Source organism: Mustela nivalis (genome assembly GCF_964662115.1).
Source record: "Mustela nivalis genome assembly, chromosome: 12".
Taxonomy (NCBI): Eukaryota; Metazoa; Chordata; class Mammalia; order Carnivora; family Mustelidae; genus Mustela; species Mustela nivalis.
This window is the reverse complement of record NC_139031.1, coordinates 72,710,057-72,730,284: the sequence shown is the minus strand read 5'-3', so window position 1 is coordinate 72,730,284 and position 20,228 is coordinate 72,710,057. Positions and strand designations below refer to the sequence as shown.

At 39.5% G+C, this 20,228-nt stretch overlaps 1 protein-coding gene across 3 annotated transcripts in view; it reads left to right on the top strand.

Moving 5' to 3' along the window:
- The window catches only part of LOC309844936 (uncharacterized protein), a 422,422-nt gene that overhangs the window by 3,555 nt on the left and 398,639 nt on the right, over positions 1 to 20,228 (top strand). For all 3 annotated transcript variants that reach the window (XM_082692366.1, XM_082692368.1, XM_082692367.1), the window contains exon 2: positions 1,284 to 1,386. In XM_082692366.1, the coding sequence (XP_082548492.1) occupies positions 1,284 to 1,386 (103 nt within the window). The remainder of the gene's footprint in view (positions 1 to 1,283; positions 1,387 to 20,228) is intronic.

The window sequence follows — 20,228 nt, the reverse complement described above, 5'->3', positions numbered from 1 at the left end:
CTTACTGTTAATTATATTTTGTAAAAGGATCATCTGATAGTATTCTTTGGGATGAGGAAGAACTTGAAGGGGTATTCATTGATGTTATAGCGTCAATTTTCCCAGCTTGAAGACTGAGAGGGTGAGAGAAAGAGTTGCAACTAGGAAAGAAGGAGGCTTCTTTCTTTCTTGGTGTGTCCCTAAGAGGCCTCATGGTTGATCAACAGGGTTTTGGTTACTTGCCCCTGGTCTAACTTCTGACTTTAAGCCTTGGGGCACAGAAACTTGATTCTTAGCACACTAAACTTGATACTTAAAACCAGAATGCTGATCTGTTTGTTGTCAGTGGACTATAAAAGAAATAACTACTGTGAAAATATAGTTGCTGAGGGCATCAAACATTCTAACCATCACATTCTTTCCCTGGAGACACATCCGGAGGAAACCATTTTATACAGAAGTCTGCTCTATAAACGGGATTAGAGTTATCAGATCCCAAGGTTGCTGGCATCTAGCCATCCACACTGACACCACCAGGACCTATCTGGTGCAGGAGCATGTAGCTGGGTCTGTGGTCCGGGTAACTCTGATTTCTGGGTGGTGTTTGGATCCATGATTGTTTGACATATGGACAATCATATTCTCAAATGCGGCCTCCAACTAATAACAGAATCATTGTTTTTTATACTTATTTTCGGGTGGGCAAAATATTCTAAAACCCAATTTTTATGAGAAGCAGATATATTTCAGTTATGTAAGCTCTTTTCTTTGCCAAAGGCAACCAGAGTCCCAGAAAGGGAAGATGAAATTACTGGAATATGAAGGATAGAAGAAATTGTCTTTATTAGTACTAAACTTAAGAGTAAGAGGTGCTTGGCTTATTTATCTTGTGGTTTAAAGATTGGTTTTTCCCTTGGTCCTAAAGGGACACAAAATTCATAATTCTCCTAGTCTTTCCTTGCTGTCGGGAAAATTAAACTTTCAAAGATGCCAGCAACCTGAAGACCCAAGGCTTTGCTGTTGGCCGAATTCATCCTTCTCCTGAAAGCTTATCATCAGAACTCCAGATAAGCCTTCCCAGATGTTGCACACACCAAAGCATTCCTGTTTAGAAATTTCCATATTTACTCTGTCCTGAGTCTCTTCTACCATGTCGTCACTTGCCAGCCTGCTCTCTCCCTTTCTCTATGCGGCAGAACTTAGGAAAATTGATCAAGTAGGCGTAGGTCCAGTATTAAATGATCGAATGAAAATAAGCCTTTAACCTCGTATCTCCTTTTCTTTGTCATTTTTCTCCTCTTTAGGGGCTGTTTTCTGTGCAGTCTCAGGTCTCGACCACTCCTCCCCCTTCTCCAAGGCCTCTCCTTACCGTGCATCACACATCATCAAAGGCGGCCGGCTCTCGAGGTGACTGACTTGATAGTCTATAGTTAGCATGTCTATGAGAAACTCTTATTGGCCTTAAGATTTGTCCTCTAGCTGCTTTTGAAAAACAAAACAAAACTGAAGGAATCCTGGAGATTTCTGGTTTATCCAAAGAAATAAATCTCTAATGGAGGGGCAACAGATTTCAGGCACTCTGGGAGATATTTTTGGACATGGGTATAATGAGTATTTTGTCAGGACTAGGGTGAGATAAATAGGGAGCCTAGGGCACAAAGCTTGAGGAGGGGCTCACTCTCAAAATAGACCTCCATGAGCCAGAAAATGAATGTCTCCTTAATTTTAGGCCCCTCGTTTGCTTCACTGACTTCTTGTCCTAGCCTTGCAGAATCCATTTTTCCTTTCTGCTATTCGTATCTTTATTTTCCTCTGAAACACACCCTGGCACAATCGCAGCCCCTGTGGTCCAGGTGGAAGTGACAGCCCTGAGAGGCGGGTGAGTTCAAGAACAGACATATGACCTAGGCCTAGCCAATCAAAACACAGAGCCTTGTCCATAGTGATTGGTTCAGTGATGACATGTGACCTAGCCTGGGCCAATCAGTACTTTTCCTAGAACAACTCAGAAGGAAGCCTGCTCTTTACAGAAGGTTGTGGGGCTGCCGGAAGGTAAACCTAGGTCACTGTGAGGAGAGAGTGATCCTGAGAAAGAAGCCAGTCAGTGCAAAGGAGGGTGAAGAGGTGAGAAGGGACAGATTTCTGAAGTTGTTGGAACTCTGCACCGGAGAGGTTCTCCACCCTGGGCTTTTGAGTTGCATGTGTCAGTAATTGTGTGTTGGTTAGCTGCGCGGTGCTGCCTGACAAAGTGGGACTGGGTGGGGTGAGAAGGGCGCCTGCGCAGTCTGGCTGCTCCCGTCAGACTGCCTGCTAAGGTCTCTTCGTCACACCGCACAGCCGGAATGAGGATGACTTTTGTTGTTTGTGGGGGAAAAAAAAATACCCCAACTTTCTGAATTTTCTTGTAAGAGATTTGGGACTTGAGTGAATAATCTCTGCCCGAGGTTTCGCAACTACTTTTTGGTGGATATGTGAATTTAATTTCTTATCCCAGCCATCTTCTTTTTCTACTTCTTTCCTACTCGCCTGGGCTAATAGAACCGCCTTCTCTCCCCTCCGAACTGTGAAACTGTGAAGGGCTAAACCCAGGTTCATGACCTGAATTTATTTACTGTACCAATCTCTAGGATTCCTGCCAACGCAGAACAGGAAGCAAAACCAAACAACATTTTGCCACCTACCTGTTACCCGAGAAAAGCACTGATGGGAAAATATGCCAGACACTTGACTCCGATACTTGGAGACTGGGCTAGGCGATGATGTCAGGAATGACAATAAAGAATTTAAAAATAAAACCTGCCCTGAGGAGTCACAGACTGGAGTCTGTGAAACTCCAGTGCAGGTAAAAGTACAAGAGTTGAGTGTTGAGTTGAGATGAGTGAATCATCATACTTTAAAAGGCCACCGACTAGAGGTAAAGGGCAGCTACTTCTGGGATTTGGAAATGGGGAAGGAATCCCTGTCCTCTCTATCTGAGTCTCTGACTCTCTGAGTCACAGGGTCTGTGGTTCTTTGGCAGAGCTATGGACTGACCTTCCCCAAGAGAAATCTGAAAGTGGCCTAAGCCGCACCTGCGGAACTCAGAGGAGGTCACTTGGCCATGATATAATCAAGGAACAAGACCTTCAGGGGCACTTGGGTGGCTCGGTGGGTTGAGCATCCAACTCTTGATTTCCACTCAGATCATGATCTCAGGGTCCTGGGATTGAGCCCTGCCTTCGTTTCCATGCTCAGCTCAGTTTGCTTCTCCCTCTCCCTGCTAGCGCAAGCGCGCTCTCTCTCTCTCTCTCTCTCAACCTCTCTCAAATAAATAAATAAAATCTTTTTTTTTTTAGAACAGATCTTCAAAGTTTGAAGAGATGAAATATTGAAGCGAAGTTAATATTTTGGTAAATGCAATTTTTGATAAATGATATGTATTTTTATAAATTAAGAGAGGTGTTCTTTTGTAATTCAAAAACTGAAAATAAGCTTTATCTCAGTCTCCTGGTAAAGAAGCTGATTGCCAAGCTGCTGGGAGAGTCTTGTTTCAACAGTGGTGGTAGCGTCTATTAGTACTGAAAATATTATTGGTAAAGGTGTATCCAGTATAGCGAGCTTATCTGTGCCTGGTGCCAGTAAAGATGGTTAGCTGAATTGTTGAATTGTCAAATAGTGAAAGGAAAAAAAAAAAAAAAAGTGAAGGTTGCTTAATCCTTTGTTCTGTTCAAACAGAATTTGCAATGAAATGAGTATAAAGCAGATCACAGGAGGAAAAGGACAAGAATAATGAAAATACGAGGACATTTTTTTTCCTGCATACTTTTGACTGTTTATAAAAATCAATTACTTGCTGAGAGTTATTTTTCTTCCTTGGGTTGCCTTAAAAATAACTATAGAACTTTATCATGCTGGTAAGGAAAGGCCAAATATAGATGATTTATTTTATATATATATAGATTATTTGCCAAATAGTTGATTTCACTACTGTAGATTGTTTTAGGTTATGTAAAACTTCATTTTAAAGGATTAATTAAAATGTTTGAAACATTGATGTACCGGTCCAAAATTCAAGATTTGAAAGTAGTGCATTAGAAAGCATTTTCCCCAGATATTGAGTTCTCATGCCCAGAGGCAACCCTGTTGATGATTTATTGGATTCCTTTCACAGACAGGCTATGCATATAAAAACTTATCTATTTAGTCTTAAAAAATCCAAGTGATAGCCTACTAGTCACATTCTACGCCTTGCTTTTTTTTACTTAACCATGCAATTTAGAGATAATTCAGCAAGAACAGTCAAAGCAGGCCTATTTGAATTTATGCCCTTACAGGTCCAGCTCCCTTTACTTGTTCCCCCCTTTCTCCGCTGTTTCCATGGCTCTCATTACTTTCTATTGTGCTGTAATTGAATGATTTACTATGTTTATTGTTTGTCTTTCCACTGGATTGCAGGAGCCATGGGGACAAAGAATTTTTGTGCCGTTTATGGTCCGCTGTGTATGTAACACCTAGAATGGTGACTGGCACATAGCAGGGTCTCCATAAATCTTGGTGAATGAATGGATGAATGAATGAGTGAGTGTTTCAAAGGAAAAAATGATGCGTTGGTAGAAACCCATAGAGAGGGCGCCTGGGTGGCTCAGTGGGTTGGGCCGCTGCCTTCGGCTCAGGTCATGATCTCAGGGTCCTGGGATCAAGTTCCGCATCGGGCTCTCTGCTTGGCAGGGAGCCTGCTTCCCTCTCTCTCTCTGCCTGCCTCTCTGTCTACTTGTGATTTCTCTCTGTCAAATAAATAAATAAAATCTTTAAAAAAAAAAAGAAAAAAAAAAAAAAGAAACCCATAGAGAAATATGTAGAAATTGAAGATCTTTGCAAACATTCATGTAAAAACTATATTGATATGATTAAATCGGCCCTTCCCCAGCAGAAGCGGAAAGCTCAAGTAACTGCCTTTGCTGATTGCCAAACATTTTTGTGCTAAAATTGTTCAGAAAAGGCCAATGCCTCTGGCTACTTATCTCTTGCTATTCCCAGCGTTCTGCTTTTTTCTTTCCCACCCAGACTTCTTTTTCAGCTCTAACCTTTTCATTTAATTACTTCCCTTCCAGCTCCGTCCGTATCTCCTACGTCTGCAGTAGCATTTTGTGAAAATGTAATGGAGTGCCTGGGTGTTCTTTCTGAAAGCGTCTTTGTAGTAAGATATCTTACTAAGTCCCAGCAGTTAGCGCTTGTAAACAGGCTGTGGGAGGATGTCCAGTATTCATTATAGAAAAGGAAGGAGAGCACACCCTCTTCACATTAGGGGACCGTACAGGAGGTACCGAAGGGGTTTGGATTCATCAGAAGAGTCACCTGTGTTTTTATATAATGATTACAGGACAAAGGGATGTTGGACAGATGATTGCAAATGGCCTAAGTTAAAAAAAAAAAGTCTGGAATCATTTTTTAAAAAAAGGAGGTGGAGGAAAACAAAGTAAATGCATTGTTTAGGTTGATATCTGATTTGGTGGGGCCCACGGCTATTTGGAATATTCTTAATTTGTGCTTTCTTGCATTTTGTAAAGCTGTGATTTATATAACTGATTTGATACATGAAGGAGGCCACACAGGAAAGAATATTTGGAGGTAGTGGAGGGGTAAGTTATAACTTTTTATGTCCTTCAAATGGGAATTCCTTTAAACAATAGATCAGAACTATTTTAACTTTGAACTGAAATCCAGGGCCATTCCTATCTTAATGGCTATTCCTTTAAGAAGAAAGCAAGAGACATGTTTTAATTAAGCACAAGAAATTTAAATAGAGAAGTTTGTCAAATGCCATCAGAATCCACTTGCTAGAAATAAAAGCTTATTATTTTTTTGAGAGGTTGACATCTGTTGATCCTGGTGCCTTTTCTCCCCTTCAGAGAATAAAGCCTCATTTGACCGGAGGGAAAGAAGGAAGCCAGTGAAGGTCACCTAAGAAACCCAGATTTGGTATAGTTCATGGACTTCAACTGTAGTGCCATTAAGACCCTGTAGAGAGCAAAATGGAGTCTCTCATGTCAAGCAGGGGCCTGTTTCAAGCAGCACAATCAGTTAAGGTATAGCACCTACTAGGTTTTGGAACCAATGTCAGCTGACACCCCAGAACTAATAATGGGCAGAAACAGAGGAAGTCTGTGGGGGCCTGAAACCTATTAAATCCCCTTACAAAAGGGAAGATTTGGGCAGCAAACTGTCAGACTCCTCAGACATGACCCCTCTACATCTGACCACTTAAAAAAAGGCAGCTGCCACCGAAGGCTCCGCCCGATGGATCTTGGAACGGAACCGGCATCCTTTCCAGCTTGAACATGAGAAGCAGTGAGTGTGGAGAGCTGACCTGGACCAGCCCGAAGTCTTACCTCAGCTGCATGCCCCCAGACTGACCCTGGTTTGTTCACTTGCTGCACCCTTTTGTTACCTTATGTGTTTATGGCTTGTCTTCTGTCCTGCTGTGTGTGCCATGTAAGAAGCCAAGTTTAATCACATCGTGCGATGTCACTGAGCTTGGAATCCTGAACCTGTTCTGTAATTGCAATTTAACTTTGCTTTATGATTGAACACAGCTGACATTATGGAAAGACACAGCTGGTGGGTGAGCTGTCCTAGCGTACCTGTGACAGATCCTCTCACTCAGGGACATTTTAGTGAATTCTAAGAAGTCCAGGTTCGAGGCTACTCTGCCTGAAAGGGAAAAGGAAGAAACAGGAAAACTCTAAAAAGCAGACGCAAGGGCTCCAAATATGACTATCTGGGATTCTTTATTGTAGAAGCAAAATAATCAAGAAATACTAAGGGAATTACCATGTATGTTATAAGATGTTAATCTTTATATTAATAGCTCTAGAATGACAAGAAACATTATGTTTAGTGTGCTTCAATAATATGAGGAATGGTATAAAAACCATTTTAATGGCATTTCTATCCAAAATGATTGTCATAAAGTCAGGTTTTTTTTTTTAAGGTTTTATTTATTTGTTGGGTGGGAGGAGAGAGAGAGAGAGAGCAAGAGTACAAACAGGGGGAGCAGCAGGCAGAGGGAGAAGTAGGCTCCCAACAGAGCAAGGAGCCTGATGTAGGACTCAATCCCAGGACCCCAGGATCATGACCTGAGCCGAAGGCAGATGCTTAACCGACTGAGACCCCCAAGTGTCCCATAAAGTCAGTTTTTTTATACTGACCCACCTTCCTTCCCAAGAAACCACTCATAGACAAGCATATCCACCTTTTCATAACTAATAACTGCCATGCTTTCATTTAGAACCTCTCATTTTCTCATCATGACCTCTGTCCCTTCAGCCCACTCACCCTATCTGTCGCACTCTTGCTAGTTTCTAGCTTCATCAACACCTCCAATTCCTGCTCTTACTTATTTTTCTATTTGTCACTTGCTCTTGCTTCCCCCATCTTTTCACTTCTCTTACCCAGCTGAGATTCCATATACTACTATGACTCTTTTCTTTCAAATGCTTTTTGATGCCCTTGGCTATCTCTTTGTGCATTTCCCTTATCTGGCAAAATCTCAACCTTGGTTTCCCCCAGTCAGCTGCCTACTTTGCACCTCCACTCAAAGCAGCTAAGTGTTGCAGGAGTAAATCACATAGTTGTACTGGCTGGAGTCATTTCAAAACCATGACCACACATAGCACATTACACTAAGTGACATCCTACTTTACCTGGCAAGCATATTCAATGTCTAACTCTCTGAAATGACTCCTTAAATCTCCACTTTCCTGCCCCACTCAGTCACATGTTGTGAAGTCACCATGATCTAATTTTCCTACCACTAGTTCTAAGAACCCACCAATTCATACTCACATACTCTGCCAGGTCCTTTTGCCCCTGAGGCCATTTTCTCCAGGTATGATCTGGATTCCACCCCATGCTACCTGCATAAAGACCACTCCTCCAGGGATCTTCTTCCTCTTCCCCATCTTTCTGCTTCTACTTGGAAACTCTTTGCTCAGAGCTACAAGTGACTACTTCATTATTCTGGTCTCAGCTCGGGTTTTCTTCTTGTTGCTTTTAATGACCTTCTTAGCTCAAATTAGCTCTTCCATCCACTACCATTCAGGTAGGCATAGTATGTCACAAATTACATGGTTTTATGTTCCTCATGCTACATATTATCTGAAAGTACCTAACTTTTTATCGATGTCTTTATGTGTTTCTTTTCCCACTGGAATTTAAGCTTATTGAAGGCCAGAGATCATTTCTTCTCCACTATTGTGTTACTGTATTGCTGGAGAACAGTCACTGGCATTCAGTAGGTGCTCAATAAATACTGACTGATGGATTGACTGACTGACAACTTAAAGGAAGTAATTACAATAATCTGGAAGACACTGTTCCCCAGCAATGCAGATGAAAGGTATATTATTATGTTTTCTTGTTCAAACAAATCCATTTCTGGAAGACTAGTGGAAGAGAGTAATGTGAACACTACTGCTAAGAAAAATGCTTATATAGAAATTTCAATATACCAGACATCCTTTTGGACACTTTTCAACTATTAATTTATTTAAACCTCACAACAACAATCTGAAGAATGTACAGCAGGTGAGGAGACTGAGGCATAGAATGTACCAGCACACTTAGGTGTTTCCCAAACTCAGGCTTAATTGTTGAGCTGTGTTTCTCTATCATAAATCCCCTCAGATGATCACATTTGCAGGTGGTCATCTCTATAAGAAGGAATAGGCAGTTCGTATGAATTATCAGGCAATCTGGTAGTTTACTATTGATCTTGGATTCACTATACCCCAGGAACTGTGCTAGGCATCACAGGAGATGCCAAAGAAGAATAAGACTGGGTCCTTTCTGGAAAGGCAGGGTTAATCTGTTTAATAAATCTAAGGACTGTGAATTTACCAAGGACTGTATAATATCAATAAGTAAGGTGAACAAACTGACAAAATATTTACACCTTTGAATGTATAATTCTATATTTTAGGTGAAAATATTCTTTCTATCCTGAAGACATGGAAAATATTCATGAAGTTCGATATATGGCCAAAAGCCACATCACCGTACCTTGGCCCCTGGCTTTCAGAGTCTTAGGGTATATAAAGAGGTGTTGGATCCAAGCAAAAACTTCCATATTTGGGCATCAAGCAGTCTCCCTTTTCTGAATGCAAGTATCAGTTGGTCTACCCAGCTTAGATACCATTTTTCTTAACACCTCATTAAGAGTCTTTTTCCCACTTTTTTAGGACTTTATGTAAACATAAAAACCTTAGTTTAGCAGAGTTGGCTACATACCATTAGATGAACTATAAATTTTTGAAAACTCACAAAGTGGTAATTTGAGAACAAATATAGACAGCATATCTTAAACAATTCAGTCATAGCTCCAACACGTGGTGGGTGATACTCAGCCTGTTTCCTTCAAGAACGAGGAACACCCTTAAGCAGCAGTGACTAAGGAGACATCTGTCTTCATCCTGTTTTTCCATCCCACACTAGCCCACACCTTCCAGGACTGGCCTGGGCACAGCTCATTTCAGAGATGATTACTGGGAGTTTCTGGTTTGTGTCTATAATTTCCCAAAGTTAAGTCCCTAAAATATCTTAACTTTCTGTTTCAGCTACACAGTCTGCACCAGCTCTATTTCAGTTCTGTGGCTACATATACTCCCCGTGTTTATTGTTCAGATATGCAGTGCTAAGAATTTATGATGTGCAGTTTTTTTAAAAAATACAGAAGTATCTGCTGAGACTATGTGTAAGAAAAAAAATGCTTTATACTTTGCATTATCTCCTGTCATCATCTACCAAAAGCATCAGTAGCTAGCATGTATGAAATTTTAAGATTCTTTGGTATAGTAAGTTGAATTTGTGTCCCCCTAAAAGATATATCCCAGTCCTCAGCCCTGTGAGTCCCTGAGAATGTGAATGTATTTGGAAATAGGGTCCTTCCAGATGTAAGTAATTAAGGATCTTGGGATCATCCTGGATTTAGGGTGGGCTCTTGATCTAATAACTTGTGTCCTTGTAAGATACAAATCTTACATATTGTAAGACACACACAAGTCTGTGATATTTGTAAGAGAATGGTTTGAGACACAGAGAAAGGGATTAGGTGAAGACAGAAGCAGACCAAAGCAAAGGGATGTTATGCAGACCTAAGTGAAGGGGTGAACGGGTGCTAAGTGTTGCTGCAAGAAAGGCCTGGAACAGATTCTTCCTCAGAGCTTTGAGAGGGAACCAACCCTACTGAAACCTTGACTTTCACCTCTGGCCTCTAGAACCATGAGGGAATACATTTTTGTGGTTTTTACCAGTCCTGTGGTAAATTGTTATGGCAGTTCTAGGAAATAAATATAGTTGGTTTTAGGTGGGAAAATAACAAATTCTTGGTCATGAAGATCCTCAGCTATTACTGATTACTGCTTCTTTTATGGTTATTTTCTGTCTCATATCTTATTAATTGCCCACTTACGCTGTGATATTTTGGTTAAGGCAGTTGCTCCCAACTTTTGCAATAAAGACAACCTGATACCAACGAAATCAACCAACCAAGCAAACAAAAAGAAATCTGTAGTTCTGTGGCTTTGCTTTTTAAGTATTTAATGTGAATTATTACAAACAACATTTTAAAATATTTTAATGAACAATGCCTAACTTAGAATTTTGGTGAAACAGATCTTTGTTCTGGGAGAATTTTAATCAAAATATTGCAGAAAGAAACATACTTGGCAACATGATTTTGGATAGTTAAGACTGTCACGTGCACATTATGAGTTTTGGGGACACAGAGAGTAAATCATGTGAGGCTAGAATCACCGAAGGAACACCACTGTGCTCATCCTTCTTCCAGGACTTTCAGGAGCCAGTTTAGTGGTAACGTGTATTTCTTGGATGTTGCTTGTCAGAGCGTATCAGAATTTCTCTGCATCCGTGGACCTTCATCTTTCCTGTGCCAGTTGCAGTCACAGTTCTGTGTCTTTGCTCTCTGAGCTCTCACTGACATCCAAATGGTTCTAGAAGGCAAAAACTTGTGTATATTTTGGTAATAATCATCATTGGTGAACACGAATTATATTTGTTCTATTTATAAAAGGGACAACCAAGGGTTCTTAACCTGGAGTCTGTGAACTTAGGTTCACAGCAGAAATTCTCTATTTTTTATGAAACACAAACTGAAACTCAATTGTAATTTAATTTCGGTTGCTTTTGTAAACTTATTTTATGTGTTTATACATTTTAGTCTGAGAAGGAGCCCATGGCCTTCACCAGAATGCCAAAGAGGTCAATGGCACAGGAAATTTTAAGAAACTTGCTTTGCCCTAGCTCTTAGACAACTAAGGTCTGAGGCCACCAAATCATTTGCTTCTGCAGACCTGGCTTATTTAGCACGGTTCCCTTCAAGGGCATTGACAAATGGCAGTAAGTAACATTCCAATTTTCCAAAAATGACTAAGCGCCTATTCTTTTTAGTTACTTTACGTTTTGTTTACATCATGTGTACCTGTTTTTTTGTCTTTTTTTTTTTTTTTTTTTTTTTTGCCATTGCATGGAGCATGTTTTGTTCTGTTTTCTGCTGAAGGGTACCTTGGCTATCATCATTAGTTATCTGAGGCTCTCAGTTTTGATGCTGGATGTGTGATCATCTTTGCTCTGCCTTGGTCATATACTGACCTTCCTTCTTTGGCTGGTCACCGGAAATGGAGTGCATGCTGCCTTCAGAATGGTTGGGCTGGTGGGCACAGTCACTGCATGAGAAAATGGGGACATTAGAGGCAGGCCATATGGAAGAGTGTCACGGAGTTTCCTTTATGCAAATGAAAATGCTCTCTCTTTATGGTACTTTGCCTTTCATAATGGCAAATAATTCTGCTGATGCTGTGGCTTCCGAGTGTACAGGTGTGGTGGAATTAACTTGGGTATGACATATAATTGCATCCTCTTTTCTGATGTTCAAGACAAGAGGAACTTACTGTTATTTCTGGTTCTTTAGGGCCCCTGGTTATAGAATGCTCTTTCTTCTCTGAGCTAAATTGTAAGAACCTTCAGCAACAAACACATCTGTGACTCTAGCCCTGCATCCATATTGGAGTAACAGAATCATTTATTCATTCAGCAAACGTTTGTTCCAAGCTGAATGCCAGGCCAATGCTATGGACTGTGATTTCACATGCTTGCCTCATCCTTTCTCTTGGGAGGCCTTTTGCGATTTTTCAGAGGATGGAAGACCTCATGTTCACTTAACTGTCTTTCTCTCTCTAAAGCAGATTTTCTTCTTCAGGAACCTTCACGCTCTTTGTCCCTTCCAGATCTTATATCTACAAGACTATACTTTCAGGGATCATTTCTATAGTTTGTTACCAGATCTTATATCTACAAATTTTACTCTCTTTTACACATTTTCAATCTCTGGGATCACTGGTCCCTTCCCCACCCCCTACATTCAGGTTGTTCAATATTCAAAACAGTGACAGCAATGACACCCCAACCCCACCACCCAAACACAAAAGAGAAGAGGAAACACTCGTGATCAGGCCTCTCTTCTGCGCATCTCTTCCTCCCCTAACACACTTGGCAGATCTCATTCTCCTCACATGCTCCTATCTACTTACCCCTAGGACCTTTGTCATTTGATATTCTCTCTCATCAAGCCATTGAAAGTGCTCAGTGACTTCTTAAAAAATGAATTTTGATGGCTAGTCTCAAATTCTCACATTTTTTTCTAACCTCTCTCAGGTGTTTAAAACTGCAGGCTGCCCCCTCCTGCACTCCTTCTTCTCTCTTAGTGTCCCTGGCACTGTGCTATCCTGATTTTCTTTGCTTTCTTTGCAGCTTTTTAGTCATAGTTTCACCATCTGTCTATTCCCAAATGTGGCTCCTCCCTCAGGCTTTGCTTGTCCTTCTTTCACTCTCCTTATAAAGCTCTGCCTAAATGAGCTCATGTCAACTGTGAGCCCTGATGACCAGCTCCCATATCTGTGGCTGCTCTATCGTCTTTCCTCCTGGACTGGTAGACATCCCCACAGGGGCCAGGCATATACCTTGAGTACACATGAGCTCCAGCCCCTTAAATGAGTGGTCCTCCTGCTTGCAGATGGAGTTACTGGTTTTACTCTTGAAGTCACCCAGGCCCCTAAGACCTGGGACAGTTACCTTTGACTCCTGCTTTCCTCCATTACACCACACAGCTGATTGGTTGCTAAGGGTCATCCAGTCTTCTTTCTCAACATTTTCCATACTATCTTCCTTTTTTTTTTTTTTTTTTTTTTTAAATTTTACAGGGTTTTCTTTGTTAAGGTTCATTCTCAATTCCCAACTGATCTCTCTTATCTATCCCCCTACCCTGCCTCTACCTCTCACTCCCAAACCCATTCACCAAGTTCATTTTCTAGAAGCATTGTTACGATTAGTCTGGAAGTGTTATTTGTTAGTCTCCCACCAACTTCATTGTTCTTGGGCACATGCACAGAGCTGCAGACCTAGGCCATGAATCTATTCCCTTTCCTACTGAGGAACAGAATGGGATGTTTGAGGGATTGCGACTATAGATAGTCATCCCTCCCTCCCTTCTTCCTCTTCCTCCCTTTACCTGTTCTTTTTTCTTTTCAGCTTCCCTGATGTCTTCCCATTATCCTTTTTCTTCCTTCCTTTTCTTTCTTTTGGCCACTATATCCTAGTAAATGGGATATTAATTGACCTTCTGCAGATTCTGCAATATTACTATTTAAGACCCCGTTTTTAAGTAATGGAAACCAACTCAAGTTAGATGAAAAGAAATGGGGTGCAGTGCAAAGAATACTCATAGGACTGGAACAGGGATGGCAAAACCACAGGGTTTTTTTTTTGTGTGTGTGTGTGTGTATGTATGTCTGTTCCTTGATTCTCTTTGTGCTTCTATTTCATCCCTCTCTCTGTAGACTCATTTCACATTTGTTCTCAAAGTGGAACATGGCCCCTCATAGCTCCTAAATTTACATACTTTATTTTCTGACATATGGAGAAACAAACTCTCCTTATCTTGGTTTCAATTTCCAAAGTCTTCCTTTAGAGAATCTGATTTTCTGGCTTGGTGCAGTGCATACCTGAGGTCCAATTACATAGGGCCTGAGTGGAGATGTTATGTGGTACAACATGGCTGCCCATGGCTGGGTTTCTCTACCAGAATAAGAGAGGAGGGGCAGTTTTCAGAGAAAGGAGAGGAGATTAGGACTCAATGATGGGATAACAGAGAAAAGCTGCCTTGCTACTTACTAGCTATGTGGCCTGGGGCAAGTCACTAAACTTAAAAAAAAATATTTAAATTCAATTACTTAACAAATAATGTATTATTGGTTTTGGAGGTAGAGGTCAGTGGTTCATCAGTATAACACCTAGGGCTTATTATATCATGTGCCTTCCTTAATGCCCATCACCTGGTTACCCCATCTCCCAACCCAACCCTTCCAGCAACCCTCAGTTTGTTTCCTGTGAGTAAGAGTCTCTTATGGTTTATCTCCCTCTCTGTTTTCTAATTGTTCTATTTTTTTTCTCCCTTCTCCTATGCTTGATGCTGTGGGTGAAACTAGAAAGTATTATGCTAAGTGAAATAAGTTAATCAGAGAAAGACACCTATATGAGTTCACTCATATGTGGAATTTAAGAAACAAGTCACTAAACTTCTAATATTTTACAGGGCTACTGAGGTAATCAAAAGAGACAACAATCTCAGAAAATACTATATAAATTATAAGGAACTACCCAATAGATGTTTATTGTTATTGTTAACATACTTGGTTAGTATCATAAATATCTGTAAGAACATGGGAATAAGGGAATTAAAACCATTATTTTTATAAATAAATGGTAAAATTGGTCCTTGTAAAGTGCAGGAAGTATCCATGGCCAACAAGGCTAAACTTTTCTATTTTTTTACTATATTAACTTATTTACTGAGTGAATATACAATCAGTAAGGGAGTAAGTCAGACTTACTTGATTATTTGATGACTGATCAGTTAGTCATAATTTCAATGCTACTTTAAACCAAGAACTGTTTGGATTTTTTTTTTTGAAAGTATTTAACTTTATTTTTAATCAGGAAAATTCAAAAACATTGACACTAACGTTGACACTAACATGTTTTGGCAAGGATGGATAACAGCATGGATTCTCAGACCATGGTTGCTGTTGGGGTGTAATTTGTTACAAAACCTTTCAAGAACAATATATCTTCCTCTTATCCAGTGGAACATATACATAGCCTAGGAACCATCAACTCACTCCTAAATGTGGATTCTAGAGAATTTTAAACATATGCAATAAGATACATGTATAATGTTTATAGCAACCCCATTCTAATAGCCCCAAACTGTAAACAATAGCAACAGTAAAATAGGTATATGGTGATATAGTCATACTGTTTGGATTTTTAATCAACAGTTACCTCCTTTTCTGAATTCCTATATAATCTGTTTAGCTTCTTGGTCAGCTGTCATTAGCAGGCTTGGATTGACAGAAATACAAGACATAGACACTTTCTGAGTAAATCAAACACATTGCACTTCCGATTGCCGTTAGGATACATGATGGCAAGATTGGTAGCAGCATCTAGTATGAAGATGCAAGCTTCCTAGTACCCTCCTCTAACCAGGGATAATGTAATTGTGAGTGCAGATTGCAAGTCTTTCTAGAAGTGTAACTTTTTTCTTTCCATGCCCAGTGTTTATGCATAAAGGTAGAGAGGGCCTGCACTTTGTCTAGTGTGGATACATGCTGATACTTCCTTGCTTGGTACAGGTCATCCATCTCAAAATTATAGAGTGCAAAATGTGATTGAAACATTTCATTCAGTCTTATCCATTACCCTCAGATGCTTGAGGATAGTTCAGTTGATCCAACCACATTCCTGAACTCAGCTTATAGGAGCAGAATAGGCATCAGTTCCCCAGAATTCTTGGATTCATTCTAAGAAGCTCTTAGATCATCTAAAGGGCATATCTGACAAATCTCAGAGCATTAAAAAAAAACTCATATAGCCTTGTAATGTTCATTTGTATGTTATCCCCCCTTCTAGGTGATATATTTATTGAAAGAAGAAATTATAATTTATTTATTCTTATTCTGTGAACTTAGTCCACACCTTGTATATATGTGTTCCAAAAATTTTTTATATTAGTAAATGAGTCTTTATAATTATTGAAAACATGGATACCTACTTACTTCTTCCATCCTATTTCTGGAAACTTCTTTTTGTCTTTTAGAAAACTTAGATTATGGGGGGTTGCCGGGGTATCTCAGTCTGTTGAATGTCCAACTCTTGGTTTCAGCCTGGGTCTGATCTCGAGGTTCTAAATTCAAGCCCCATGTGGGGCTCCATGCCCAGTGTGGAGCCAGCCAAATCAATCAATCAATCAATCAAACTTAGATTGTGTATCCCCTCTCTTTGATATGTCCCTCTCACTGTACAACAAGTTAGTCATTCCATTCCATGTTCCAGTAGCTGTTTGGACAAAGCTCTCTAAGCACTGTTTTCATTGTGTTATAATATTATATCTTTCACTAGACTGAATTTATCTAAGGCTAGAAATATGATTTGTTCATTTTTGTGTTCTTTTAAAGAAGCTAAAGCTAGAGTCTGTTCATGATAAATGCTTATTTAAGGAATAAATCCCTAGGATCTCCCTCACCCCAAATTTGTAGTATTAGAAAGTAGTATTGGTGAAGGGAAGATGTTAGAGTTTGAAGCCAATGGCCAAGAAAGAATTCTTGAGATGTCTTTGGTGCAAAAAGGTGGTTTTATTAAAGCATGGGGACAGGACCCATGAGCAGGAAGAGCTGCACTGAGGTCATGAGGAGTGGTCCATGATATACTTTCAAGTTGGGAGGGAGTTGGGGATAGGGTAAGCCTCCCGGTTATTTTGGAAAAAAGATTTCCAGGATCCTGAGGGGGCTAGCTATTGTTGTCATTTATTACTGTTTAGTAAAAGCTCAGTCAGGAGACTCTTCAGACATATATCAGTGGGTCATATGCTTGGAGGATGATTGCCAACATTTATCTTGGGGGGCAGAGATAAAGGAAGTTTCCAAAGGAATTGTTATATGTTAAAGTAGACTTATAAGATCTTGGGGGTAGGGCTAGGATTTTCCCTTTTGCCCTTGGCAGAATATTAATATTGAGGCAACTGAGTTCCTAGAGTAATATCACTCTGCCTGTTTCAAAGATTTGTCAGTGGGATGTAGGTGGTAAGGAAACTTAATAATTTTTCTTCTGCCTTTGTTTCCCACATCAGTATTATAGTGGAACCCATAAGTAGATGCAGTAACAGGTTCTTTTGCACATAAGTCACTGGGTAAAAATATGGTCTCCAGAACTAGTTTGCTGGGTTGAATCCTCAATCTGGTACTTACTAGCCCTGTGATCTGGGTTCCTGTGCCTTGGCTTTTTGTCTACAAAATAGAACATCAGTACATCAGTAGTATCTATCTCATTGAATTGTTGTATTAAATGAGATAATACTTGTAAAGTGCTTAGAGCAATGCCTGGCTTATAATAGGTGCTCAGCAAGCATTTTTAATACGAGAAAAGTTTTCTACTGAATTTAGTAAACTGGGAAAAAGGAAAAGAATGGAATAAGATATTTTGGCCTATTGTGATCATGATTTTACTTGTTTTTTCCTTCCATTGATTCTTCATGTTTTCCGCTTGTTTCCTTGCCTGCTTCCTCTTTTCACTTTCCTAATCCCACATCTTTTCTTCTTGAGTGGTAGGAGATGTTAATAATAGGGTTAGGGTTGGGCATTGAAAAAGTAATTGTTTTTGGAAGTCATAGACTAAGCCAACTAGACTGTGATAATAAGAGTTTGATGTACATGAGTCATTTGAAAGAGTTTCCTGGATATGGGCCTAAAAGGTTTCAGGAGGAGAAATATCCAAAGATTAAAGGAGTGAGTTGGCCAGTATATCAAATGCGTTTGCTGTCTTTTACCCTTCTTCACTATGTGATCGTTCTTTGTTTAGTGCGAATAAAATGCCAGCTACATTTTGGGTGAACAATACTTTCTTGTTTATAGATTAAGGACTTTAAGGCTCCAAGGTTGTGGTCTCTTTATTTATAGAGAGGTTTGTACTACAAGGTGTGCCTGCCTGTGTAAATCTTCATCTTTTGGTCATCTTTTAATTTCAGAATCTCTTTGGGCAATTAAAAAAAAGCCTTGCTGTTGATATAATTTAGTCTTTGGTAGTTGTACAAAACACAATCTTGCCAGGGCTATTTGTGTTCTTTGTTCCTGAAAGTCTAGATACCTTTGACTATCCCTCTTCAATTCTTTGGTTGTGTACTGCAGAATAGGTCATGTACTATGACAAGCAGACCTGAGACTTGGACTTGCTGTTTATGTTTCTAGCTTCCTTTCGGTTCTAGGTTAGGACCATGCCACAAAATATGCTTAACTTCATACCTTTAGGTTAAGCAGAACTGTTTATTGAAAAACAGGCATTTTCATAGTTAGCCTTAAAATTGAAGTACATTTCTTCATCCCTTCAGTCATACTTTATTTCCTATATAATCAATTATTTTGGGAAATCGGGGGGAGAGGTGGTGGGGGCAGGGCATGAGAGGGCTACAAAGCTGTTAGGTTTGTCTGAGGTAGATTTCAAGATTAAAATTAGGACTGAGATGTTAAATGCATTATTCAAGTGTTGTGATAAAATGCTAAACTTAAAAGATTTTGAAAATGAATCTGACATGATACAAGATTGTTCTTAGTAAGTAGAATGTTTGATTTGGGTAATAAGGTGAGCATGATAGAGAAATGTATATACTACAGTAATTGGCGGCTACTACAAAGCTATTCATAGAATGCCTAGAAACAGATTTTGATGATACATTAACCAGGAAGGTGAAGCTTGAGTGGCTTATAAGGCCATCAAAATTCAACAGTGAGAGAGTATACTTATTCACAGTGTTCTTTTGTTAAAGATGCTGGATGGATGCCTCACAAGGTCAATGAGAAACACATGTTCAATGAACTGCTCCCCTGGTTTTCTTCAAGGCCTCATTTAATTGAAGCATCCAAATAAAATGTCCTTGTTTTCTGGATTTTTCAAGGTGTAGCCAAGCAGAAACTTTAAACAAGTCTTCTATTTTCATATTTTTTGGAATAGCATATTTATACAGTTCTTTGAATATATTTTTATTACTTTGGACTGCTCAATTTGAGTGAGTCAGTAAGTTTTCTGACACAAAAGATTAAGTTAATATGTCAATTCTGGCATCAGCAAAAATATCAGTCTATTTATGGATACATGTTTATTATGACAAACTTTTTCAGTGATGGGGTGGTTGGATGTGTGGAAACTTTTGAGTGAGTAAGATCAAGAGGGGCATTTTCATTTCCTCTGGTTATTCCCCACAACCACGAACATTAGCAGTGGTGACAGATGACATTTAGATTTAAAGACTTAAATAGCTAACTAAATATTTCTAGACTAACAAACTATAAAATATAACGCTTGTGTTTTCTTTCTTTTCTTTCTTTCTTTTTTTTTTTTTTAGTAATGAGGGGGTGAGGTAGGAGGAGGGTCTAAATATATAACCTGAATTCAAAAAACTTCTATGTAATCCTTTTTTATATAATATTTTTTAAAATCATTTTTTTATTTGTGGCAAAATACATATACCATGAAGTTTACCATCTTAACCATTTTGAAGTGTACAGGTTTGTGACATCAAGTACGCTTCCATGGTTGCGCTATCATAATCACCTCCATCTATCTCTAGAACTGTTATTGGATACTGTTTCTTGTGGTGAAATTCTCACATCTCCAGTTCAACCTACCAAGTGTAGAAATCAAGGAATAGGATTACTTTATAAGAAATGTGGATCACCACTAAAGGTAGAATTTAGTGATGTGCAGTTGGCACAAGTAGAAAAAGAGGAAAACCAAGTGGACTGTGTTTGTGATTTCACAGTAGGAGAAAAGCACCATTTATATAAAAATATACTCAACCTGACCTTGTCCCCAAAGAATTTCCATTCCTAAAATCTTGTTATGTGTCTGATTGTCAAGGATTAGATTAGATGCCGTACTGTGTTTTGTTTTGGTCCCAAATTAGATGATAGGGCAGCTGTCATAATTTCTATCCTAGGGCTAGAAATAGATTCTTCACAGTTCTCCAGAGGTTTAATGACCCCTTCTTGCTACAACCTCATGTACCTCATGTCCACAATAAGCAGAAGAACTTTAGGTCATAGAGTTGTCTTTATTATCCCAGGCAGAAGACTTCATTCATCACATCC